The sequence below is a fragment of the Camellia sinensis genome, chromosome 12 (genome assembly GCF_055761805.1).
Source record: "Camellia sinensis isolate YWXY chromosome 12, ASM5576180v1, whole genome shotgun sequence".
Taxonomy (NCBI): domain Eukaryota; kingdom Viridiplantae; phylum Streptophyta; class Magnoliopsida; order Ericales; family Theaceae; genus Camellia; species Camellia sinensis.
Window position 1 is genome coordinate 61,780,019 of NC_138972.1, and position 11,647 is coordinate 61,791,665.

At 33.9% G+C, this 11,647-nt stretch overlaps 1 protein-coding gene across 6 annotated transcripts; it reads left to right on the forward strand.

Annotated features, from left to right (window-relative positions):
• The first annotated feature begins 1,558 nt into the window (after positions 1-1,558).
• On the forward strand, positions 1,559-11,276 carry LOC114264775 (uncharacterized). 6 transcript variants are annotated; one of them, XR_014346492.1, is made up of 4 exons: positions 1,561-1,809; positions 7,119-7,260; positions 7,345-8,296; positions 8,424-9,340. XR_014346492.1 is itself a non-coding variant. In XM_082898765.1 (4 exons), the coding sequence occupies exons 2-4, from the start codon at positions 9,629-9,631 to the stop codon at positions 10,735-10,737; spliced, it is 855 nt and encodes a 284-aa protein (XP_082754891.1). In that variant the 5' UTR covers positions 1,563-1,809; positions 9,607-9,628; the 3' UTR covers positions 10,738-11,276. The 6 variants fall into 6 exon arrangements, 2 of the variants coding, with proteins under 2 accessions (XP_082754891.1, XP_082754893.1); XM_082898765.1 differs by lacking the exons at positions 7,119-7,260; positions 7,345-8,296; positions 8,424-9,340 and adding exons at positions 9,607-10,168; positions 10,305-10,536; positions 10,655-11,276 and having other exon boundaries at positions 1,563-1,809; XR_014346493.1 differs by lacking the exon at positions 1,561-1,809 and adding an exon at positions 3,084-5,049.
• Positions 11,277-11,647: the final 371 nt, after the last annotated feature.

Here is an 11,647-nt window from a genome sequence, read left to right on the forward strand (position 1 = left end):
AAAATTGAGTAAGGGCCAATAAAATACCATCTCTCAAATATATATAATATTATATAATATAAGGGTTAATTACACTAATAGTCCCTATAATTTTGGACTTTTATCACTTTGGTCCCTAACTTTTCAATTGTGACACATTTGACCCTGAATTTTGAATCTTATTCCAAATAAGGACAATTGAAAATATCATTAGATTTTTTAAGGGTAAAATCGTCAATTTGATAAAATATGACAAAATAAATGTCAAAAAAATATTTTTAATTTTTTAAAAATTATTTTTATCCACCAATGATAAAATTATGTAAAATTAATAAAAATTACATGATTAATTTTTTAAAATTAATTTTACATGATCATCATCCAAACACATAATAAAAATTAATTTGGTAAAAATAATAAATAAATGTCTAAAAGATTTATCAATTTTACATAATTTTATTTCTAGTGGGTAGAAATAATTTTTAAAAAATCAAAAATATTTGTTTGATATTTATTTTGGTCAAATTAGTTTATTTTTTTTATCAAATTGACAATTTTACTCTTGAAAAATCTGATTATATCTTCAATTGTCTTTATTTGAAATAAGATTCAAAATTCAAAGTCAAGTGTGTCACAATTGAAAAGTCAGAGACTAAAGTGACATAAGTCCCAAACTATAGAGATTATTTATGTAACTTGCCCATAATATAAAGGTTATAAAAAAACATGGTGGGGGAGGGAGGGGGCATGGCCACCCTTGAGCAAAGGGTAACCCCGTCCCAGCATATGGTGTATATTTGACTCAAGGGTAACTCCGTCCCAACATATGGTGTATATTTGACTCAAGGCCGAAACACATTTACAATTTTTGGATTTTTTGTTTGACATTTTGAAATTATTGGAACATATTCTATTAAGATATACTTCCAATTTTTCTTTTTCCTTTTCTTCAAAGTTTTTATCAAAAAGAGAGATGTTATTATATGCCTTTTGGTCTTACACTCCGTTTGTTTTGGTAAAAAAAAAAATATTTTTTTTTATAAAATGTTTCTGAAAAATAGTTTTCCTATGGTTGTTATTAATAATTGCTATATTGAAAAATCGTTTCTGAAAAAATTTTAAAATATTTTTTACTAACACAATTTTGCTATTAATAGAATTTTCAGGAGTGCTGGGTGAAAACAGAAGGGTCTTTTCCATCATACATATAGATAGGCAATTATATAATCACACTCTGGTTCATTACGAGTGTCACTGTCTGAACCATTTGTTTTATAATGTTTATATATAGATAATTATGAAAAAAATTAAATTAATTTAATATTCATAATCTTATAAATTTATTTTATTTGTTCTTAAAAAATAGATTATAAATACTAGGGCTGGGCATAGGGTTATCCGACCCGCCTAAACCACCCTACCTGATCCGAACCGCATGCGTGTGGGCGATTTTGCAAACACATTAGAATAGAATGCGGTTTAGATTTAATATAAATTTCGGGTTGCGGACGGGTTGCGGGTTTGAATCGCACCCGCCCAACCCGCCCGCATTAATACAATTTTTTTTTTCCTCTTTCAAATCTGACTGTTTGTTCATCTCATCTCACCTCACGTACCTCACCCATCTATAACAAACAAAACAAAAAAACCCTAATCATCTATCTACCTCTCAAACTCAAAAACACGATTCTCTCTCCCTCACTCTCTCATCTCATCATTGTCTCTCTCACTCTCGTTGTTCATCTTCTGCACTGTACCGATCGTCATCGTCTCACTCTCTCATCGCACCGATCGGCTCACTCTTTCATCGCACCACTGATCGACTCACAGGTAAGCCCCTCTCTCTCTCGCCCCGATCTTTGAATTTTTTTTACAATATATATATATATATATATCAGATATCTCTCGATCTGTTTTTTTTATTTTTGGAATTGAATCTGTGTTTGAATTTGTTGTTGAATCTGTGTTCAAATCTAATTTTTTTTTTTTTTTGGATCTATAATCTGTATGTTTAAATTGAATCTGTTATTTTGATAATCTGTGTGTTTAAATTGAATCTGTGTGTTTAAATTTTTTTCTTGGAATTAAATTGAATATGTAATCTGTTATTTTGATAATCTGTAATTTGTTATTGAAGTTGTTATTTTGAATGTAGCTTGTTATATGTAGCTCTGTAATCTCTGTTTTATATATATCAAAGAAGTTTAGAGAAAATGATCTTTGTTTTTTTTTTTTTTTTTGTATTTTTTTTTTAAATCTTCTTGAGTGCTCATGCTTAATAAATTTGTATAAAAATTGAGGACTGACTGTTACTCTTACACTCTGTGTACATGATTCTTCGTATATGTAGTGATATCAGAGATTGCTTAATTAATGTTGATGACTGGTTACTTTTTTTTACATTCTTCCTGTATGAGTGAGTTCGTTGTATAGGTATTCTACTATGTATATATGTATATATGTAAAAGAATTGCATAATTAATGTCTTTCCATGTTGCCATTGCTAATATTATTCAAAAATCAGCTCAGGATTCTTCTTAGCCAACTGGAATTGCTTTTTCTTTGTGGTCTTTATTGCTCTGCTTCATAGTTTTGCATTCTTGGTAGATTCTTTTAGGCCACGTGAATTTGGCAGATGAGAAAAAAAAAAAAAGTTTAAAAATAAATTTTTTTAAAAAAAAGTTCAATCCGCAAACCGTCCGCGACCGCCCGCACATCCGCGAACCCTATCAGCACAAACCGCAAACCGCATTGCGTGCGGTTGCGGGTTGACTTTTTTTCCAAACCGCATAGATGCTTGCGGGTCCAAACCGAACCGCAAACCGTCCCAAACCGAACCACGGACACCCCTAATAAATACAGTTATAAAAATAGATCATTCATTTGTTTGAAAATAAATATAATAAAGTTATGTGACAATGATTATTATATTTTTTTATTTTTTTTTATGAATGATTTACATATAAATATAATAAAATAAAATTATTCGATTAAGATTATAGCTCATTCATTTGTTGAAAAATAATGGGTATTGATTCATGCTTAGAATCTGTTTGATTTGGGCTTTGGGCTTTGGGCTTTGGGCTTTGGGCTTTAGGCTTTAGGCTTTAGGCTTTAGGCCTGGCATTATGAGATTAATTCGGATGTTGAGTGTTGGAGTTATTTAAATTTGGGATTTAGGCCCGTAGTGGGCAAATATGCTACAATTTCGGTCCAATAAGCTTGAAGGGACAGCGTTGATACGCAAGAGATTGAGACTAGTAATCTCTAGTCATAAGGTTGGATTTAGTGTAATCTACATGTTTGATTAATAGGACTATCTCATATAATTAAAATTGTTAGTTCATGAACTTATAATCTCTTGTTTAATTATAAATTTTATTAATCGAAATATATGTACGATGAACATTCAATCTGATAAAATTAACCAATTTTTAATATTAAGAGGGATTAGAGATCATAATTTCAGGTATTAAACCAAAAAAAAACAAAATAAATACATAATAAATGATTATTTCAGTAATTTGATTGAATAATTAATCATATATTAATTCATGAGATTATTAATTCTTTCACTATTAATCAAATAAAGATAAATGATGAGTCTAAATACGAAACTTGTTTATTGTTACATTAATTGCACCGTTTTACGTGTCATATTAGATGTTTTACATTTTTTTTAATAGTTTATTTTCCTTTTATTTGACGGAGGTGAATCAACTTAATAGAATTGGAATATAAGTTAAGTTAATAAAGGAAAAACTAGTAAAAATCCAAGTAGTTCACATGTAATTATGTTTTTGCATACACTTGTAAGAGATTATGGTGAGCGAGTTATTTTCCTCAATCCTACATTACAAATCCCGATAGGAAATCAAATCCTTCAGTGAGTGCTAGTTGTATGGCCACCTCGTAATTTGAACACAGTGACTATTTTATATATTTATTTGTTTAATTAGTGGTTGCTCAATAATATTTAAGGTTATTTTAAAAAGATAGTAAAAAGTTAATTTTTTGATTTTTTTAATTTTTTTTAAAAAAAACGTATAAAAAATATGAGAGATGATATAATCCAAAATGAATTAAAAGTTAACTTCTGGTTACTAATCCCAATAATTTTTTGAGCTCCGATTTGACATTTGTTGCGGGACTAGATAATCACATATGGACAAAAAAAAAGTTACAAAATTATAAAATGCCAAAACACTTGAGTTGGGATGCAAAATTATCAAATTGACCAATATACAAACAAAAAGTCAAAAAAAATCATTTCCAAGTCGGGGGCAATTTTGTCATTTCACTTTGGGAACATCATTTCCAATGCAAAAAAGTCTAAAAAGCCAAACTAGAAAACCAAACAAATAAAAAAGTCTCAGGCTAAAAAAATTAAAAAATACTAAAAAATTAACTAAAAAAGTCATTGCCAAACAAACCCTCAATTTCGTTGCATTATACTTCATGTATTGGGATGTTGTTTGTGGAAGTAATATACTTCATGTATTGGGATGTTGTTTGTGGAAGTAAAATTGAAGCCATTGTACGAGTGAAATGATGGATACTTTAATAAGGTTTTTAAAAAACAATTATAAATTAATAAAAAAAATTATGAGTATTTGCTTAGAAGGATTGAAAGAGAGATTGAACTCCAATTTATGGAGTCTATTGTTGGGTTGCGAATTACTAGGCAAGAGTCCAAGTCGGGGCTAAATTAGTTACGTCCGGACAAAAAAGGCTAATTTAGCCAAATGGAGACAAAACAGAAATCACGGGTTGGGTTCAAACCCTTATTGGGGTAAATTTACCAAAATACCCTGACTGTTCCCTCTGAGTCTGAGGCCCAACGCCTCACCACACACACAACCTTTCTAGGGCACACAACAAGCGAAGGAGGCGATTAATGTATACCAGCGGCAACGACATCTGAGGTAGCTTCGCAGAGGCGATCGGCACCGGAGTACGCATTTGCGGCCTCAAAGAAGACTTACAAACAGGTCGGCAAATCGAACGGTTGGGGCGTACGTTGGCGGCGGCGAACAAGAATGAACCCTCTCAAACACCACCGATCTTCAGGTAATGCTTTATGGCAGTTCTGATTTCGTTTCCCTTTTCGCGTAAATCCGTCCCCTGCTTCCGATCTGCTTAGGGTTCATGTGTGGAATCCCTTTCTCTGTTAAAGACAAATTTTTTTCAAATTTCAAAGAAAGTGTGGACTCTGTGTTTTGAATATCCTGTGGGTTCATTACGGTTAAATTAAGTTGACACATTTTGGGTTCATTACCGGTTGGGTTCATTACCGATCTGTTTGTTTACCGTGGTGCTTGGGTTCATTACGGTTTCACATATTTTGGGCAGATATATATATATATATATATCTGTTCTTATATATAAATCTGTAAATCTGTTCGTAATGAGGGCAGATATATGTAAATCTGTTCTTATATATATATATATATATAGATAAACCAATGGTAAAAATTTAAAAATAGATACATATGGCATTACCTCAACAACCTGTTCTTATACATCTGTTGAGATTCTTAAAACAATTTGTCTTCATTTAAGAAACAGAAACATAGACATGAGGGCAGATATATGTAAATCTGTTCTTATATATATATATATAGATTAACCCATGGTAAAAATTTAAAAACAGATACATATGAAGAACCTTAACAACTTGTTCTTATACATCTGTTGAGATTCTTAAAACAATCTGTCTTCATTCGAGAAACAGAAACATGTACATGAGGGCAGAGATATATAAATTTGTTCTTATATATATATATAGATCAACCCATGGTAAAAATTTAAACACAGATACATATGAAGAACCTTAACAACCTGTTCTTATACATCTGTTGAGATTCTTAAAACAATCTGTCTTCATTTGAGAAACAGAAACATGTACATCTTATTCATTAATAAAGAAATCTATTCTTCAGTTGTTGTTATACAAATGTAAGGGAAGTAAATTAAAAAAGAATGAACATATACATCTGTTTGGGGGATAAATGCATGATCAATCTACGCTGCAAACTGCCAAATCGGACAATTTTGATGAAGTAGTTTATTCTTTTTGGAACATCTTGTGTGGGAATTTAAACGTATCCAACAGTTTATGCTTCTGTTCACCCAATCTGAAGCCTTTGCACTTACTCGACGCAAATTCATAGGAAGCACACGGTGTTCATGGCTTTGTATTATTATTAATATTTGCATTGTTATTATTGGTTTGGGGTTGTATATCTCCAATGTCTGCTAGTGCATATGGATAATAGAACGTGGATGAATAACATAAAATAGAAATAAGCCAAAATCGATTTTTAAAACTTAATTAACAACAATAAAAATTGATTTTCACAAATTTAATTTGAAAAGAAGTTTACCACTGTAATACATGTGGATGAATAATAATTTCCAAAAATAACTTTTATTAATGGTTACCTAGCACCTTCGTATTTCTACGTTACCATTTTCATTCATGTACTTGTAATTGATTTACTTTGATCACGAATGTATAATTTGTAATTAATTGATTTTGCCATGACATGAATTCTTAATTTGATAATGTAAACACACGGTGTTCGTTACTATGTTCCATATATTATGATTGTTTTTTTTTTTTGGGTATGTTTATATCCCATGTGTGCAACTGCATATGGGTTAATAAATAAGTTCACCACTATACAAAGGTATGGATGAATACTACTTTCACAAAATCAATTTCATTAATGAAATCAAATTACGACAGTAGATTTGTACATAATCATTTTGATTCTTGTAAATTTAATTGAATTCTAATTTGATTATGAATTTATAATTTACATAAAATTGGCTTAATTTGAAAACTTATTCTTAATTTGATTCATGTAAACACATGGTGTTCATGCCTTTTTTATCTGTTAGGTTTGAAAAGGAATTTAGAGATTTACCTTTCTATTGAGATTCTTAGACAATGAAACCATAATTTGTAGGGTGCAGTACGGTTAATATTAAATGAATGAAATAATAAGTTTGTATACCCATCATATGAAATTTGTGCATTAGCGTGTTCATTTCATGTTTAACCTGAAGTATGGATATCATAAACTAATGACTACTATGATTCATTGTTACTTTCGAATGTTTGTCGTTCATAGCATGGCTTTGTTTACCTCTAGTGCAACTTCCAGTACATGGCCACGTCGAATGTGTGCCTGTGGACATGGCCCCTGTATTGTTAAGATTTCAAGGTCCACCAAAAACCCAGGGCATCCCTACTTTGCATGTCCCCGCCCTGTGGTGAGTGCCCAATTCATTATCGGTCATAACTACATGAACATTAAGAACCCGTTGACTAATAATTTCATCATTTGCACTCGTTAGCCCTGTGTCAGTTGGATTGGTTGGTGCGAAGAACCAAGGCGAGAGAGCACGGACTATGCGTCATCCAGACACGAAATTGTCATGCAATTACGGGATGATGTCATACACATTCAACATTCCTTGCGTGTCGTTAAGACCGTTGTCTATGTGCTATGCATTGTCGTTGTCATTTTGTTGTTGCGTATGTAAGCAACATTAGGATGTTGGTAGTATGTACAACCAAGTTACGAGGTTGTTAGTATGTTAGTAGTATGTTTTAGTATGACTATAATCTTGTTTTGCGTTCCTCCACTAGGAAAGGTTATTGGTATTAATGATTATCATGCCTATGTGCATCGCGTAGTTCCATGTTTCTTTATTTTTGTTACTAATGTGCAATGGTTATATGATCTCTAATTTAGCATCCTATTTATCTGTTTATTGTTCATGGGCATAGATTCTTCCATAATGCAACCAATTTAAATTATTCTGCTATCGGCTTATACGTTTGAATGTAACAACCACATATAGTCATGTGACCTTTTGTAAGCGTACATTCGTAATGGTTTCCATACGTACTTCGCCGCGTACTCAATCCAAAAGCAAAGGCATTGTCACAGAGAAGTCAAGCAGTCTTGAAGAGACACAGACTCAGTTCAGCCACAAGGCCTCATGGGACAGTGACTCAATCCGAGTTTTCCTGCAATTGATTGCAAATGAGATTACAAAAGGAAACCGGCCATTCCTAGTCCTTAGCCAAGCTGGGTACAAGTCGTTGGCCAGGAAATTTGAGAAAAAAAAAGAAAGAAAACATGGCCTCAAACAGTTGAAGAATAAATACATGAGTTTGAAAAAAGAGTGGCAAGCGTGGACAAAGTTGATGGATTCAAGCAAAGGAGTGTTAGGGATAGGGTTTGACTGTGACACCGGTATGTTTTAAGCAGCTGAGGAGTGGTGGGACAAGATGGAATCGGTAAGTACATGTACAAACAAGTTTCATATTTGTCTGTTACCAGTACATTTTTAACCTTTTTAATTAACTTTTAATTAATTATATGAAATGTAACGTCTTTCTCTTTCATATATCTCCCTTTCTGCAGATAAACAAGGTGTGTGCCAAGTTCAGGAAAAAAATCTTGGAACATCGTGACTTGATGGAGACGGTCTTCATGGGGGCATCAGCTACTGGTTAGCACCATTGGACCCCGGGAGAGAAACTTCCTGAAGCTGCTGATGACTCATCTGATTCTGTGCATAGTTTGGGAGCCCAGCCATTTGCTGATTCGATACCCGCAGGAGTACAGGACGTGGATTCAGATTCTTCACTGGAGCCTGTTTCGATTGAAAAGGGGAAAAGGAGAAAGACGCCATCAACAAGTGTTTCAAAGTCGAAGAAGGTAACAAGTGAAGCATCAGTTATTGCGGAAAGCATGAACAATCTAACAGATGTGGTGCGTACGAAGAATCAGCAGGTTACAGTGAGGCACCTCACAGGCAACGAATCGATGCACACTATTTCGAAGTGCATGCATCGCCTGACGACTATTCCATCCCTAATTGGTACACTGCTATTCCATTTCACCTCGACACTTATGGACAACGCAGATTACTGGAGGTAATGATGTGCCAGCGTGATGACGACCACATCATAGGGTGGCTTACACAAAAGCAGCTCCAGTGTACTGCGTCGGCACCGTTTGCGAACCTGTTTGGGGCTCGCTAGATGTGATGTAGCGGTGTTAGGATTGTTGAAGATGCTTGCCCTTCTCTTGCTTTTGAAAACTTTTACTTATGTTATTGTTGGCACTGTATTAAAACAGGATGGTTGTGTTTGCATGTTTTTATTCCTTCCTTGTTGTTTTTTTTTTTCTTGCTAGCTATGGTGAACAAAACTTTTAGTTAAGTTTGTCGTAGATAGAATGGAAGCATGGTTGTGCATTTTTTGGGAAAGGAATGGGATGCTTCTGTTTTAATTGAATGTATGGCAATGAAATGCGCAACGACGGTTTTCTTGCTAGCTTTCGTATGTCTTTATTTTGCGAGGAAAACTATTATGTTAGTTTGACGTCATTTTTTGTGGTTGTTACCACCATAGTCCCCTCTGTAAACAATAACGACCATGTTCACAATCTGTTCAATTCATATCATTATGTGTTAGTAATGACATCGGTGACGGCATTACTTACATTAAAAACAATGTCGACATTCTGTAATTGCAAACTGTTATTACATTTGAGTCAATGAATCACGTGAAAACTGATTGAAATAGTGCCACTCTTGTAGGTTTCGCATCAACGAAGACGTGATGAATCCCTGGGATGGAAGCAACAATGAGGATTTAAGGGAAATGCTTAATCAAATGGCCGTACAGCTGCAACAAGAAAACAACTGGACATTTCTACAAGCATGCCAGTATGCGACAGAGTGGTACGAAAAACACATGGCTAAAACGCCATGTCGCACTTCGATATTGACCGGGCATGCATGGATATGCGAACTATATGCGGGCCATATGGGTCGATTTGAGGAAAATGTTTACATGGCGAAGGAAGTTTTTGCTGCTTTGTGTGAGACATTAGTAAATGATTTTGGGTTACAAGTACGGCAATGTCCACATGGCTTAGCTGTTGAAGAAAGCGTTGCAATGTTTATCCATGTGTTGCAAAGGATGCAAAATCGGCAAATCCAAGAACGTTTCCAACATTCAGGGGAGACTATGTCTCGGCACCTGCATAACGTATTAACTTCTATGAAAGAGTTCACTATTGTTCATTGCCGGCCCACATACAATCAGCATCGTATACATCTATACGTGCGGTCTAAATATAAATACCTACCGTTCAAGGTACTACTGAAAAACATTATTGACATATAAGTGCGAAGTGAAGTTATTTTGTTTTTATTATTAACTGGACGTGACGTATGAAAATGACCATTACTTGTTACCCGTTTAAGTAACAATACAATTGGGTTGTTTGCAGGACTGTATTGGAGCAATAGACGGAACACATGTAAGTGCATGGGTTATGGGCCTAGATGCGGCAACATATTTTGGTAGGAAATACTGTCACACGCAAAATATCATGGCCGCGTGCGATTTTGACATGTGTTTCATCTTCATTTCGTGCGGATGGAAAGGAAGTATGCATGATAGTCGCACCTTTAATGAGATATTAACAAATAACAATGTCCCATTTCCACATCCTGAAGAAGGTAACACAGTGCCATGAATTCTGAATTGATTGGGCTATAATTTTTTGTCAAATAGCGTTACTTGAAAATGAAGCACAATGTTTGTTTTTGGTGTCATACATTGTTGTCCTGTTTGCAGGAAAATATTATCTTGTCGATTCTGGCTATCCAAACCGGATAGGTTACCTAGCACCATTCAAAGGCAGCCGTTACCACCAATAAGAATTCCAATGTACTCAACGGAACAAGACGGAAAACACGACAAGGGAATTATTTAACAAAGTTCACTCGTCGTTACACAGTGTGGTGGAACGCACTTTCGGTGCCTGGAAAAATCGATGGGGGTTTATTCGAGACATGCCTCGGTATGACTTTGCAAATGTGCATGTTCAGTTAGTAGGTGCGTCAATGGCATTACATAATTATATACGACGAAACACAGGTGATCTAACAACTGTTCACCCAATCTGTGACGAAGAAGAGGCTATGACAATAGTAAATGCCATACCAGAAGTTGAACACGACGATGATGGTTTAATGGTTGGGGATGAGGACTCGCATATGGCATTGGTGTGCCTTCGCATATGCGACAAGTTATGTTACTTGCGTAATAACAGAACGTTAGGAAATATATAATAGTCGACCTAATTTTCGTAGGGTTGTAACATTGGTAACACGCGTGGAACAGATTGTATTCAAATATATTATCATGTACAATATGTATGTGTTTACACGGGAATATAACCCCTTTCAGTTTGTGATGTGCCTAACTTTGAAAAACCAAAAACCATAGAAAAAAGCCTCTTCGAAAAAGAAAATAAGGTGAAACAAATAAGAAAAATAAATTCAAAAAACTAATACATAAATTATCATGTGCGACGTCAATTAAAAACATAAAAATACCAGTTGAAAACAATAGAAAACCAAAACAAACCTCATTTTTTAGTCATGTGCCACAGCAATATATGAATTTTCACATCATTTTAAATAAATGACATGAAAATACATTTTTCCCAAAAAACCAAACAAATTAAAAACAAAGTAAAAAATATAAAAATATAAAAGTTAAAAACATGAATTACCAGTTGCCACATAATTTAAAAATAAGGAAAACACATGAAAAACCATTTGT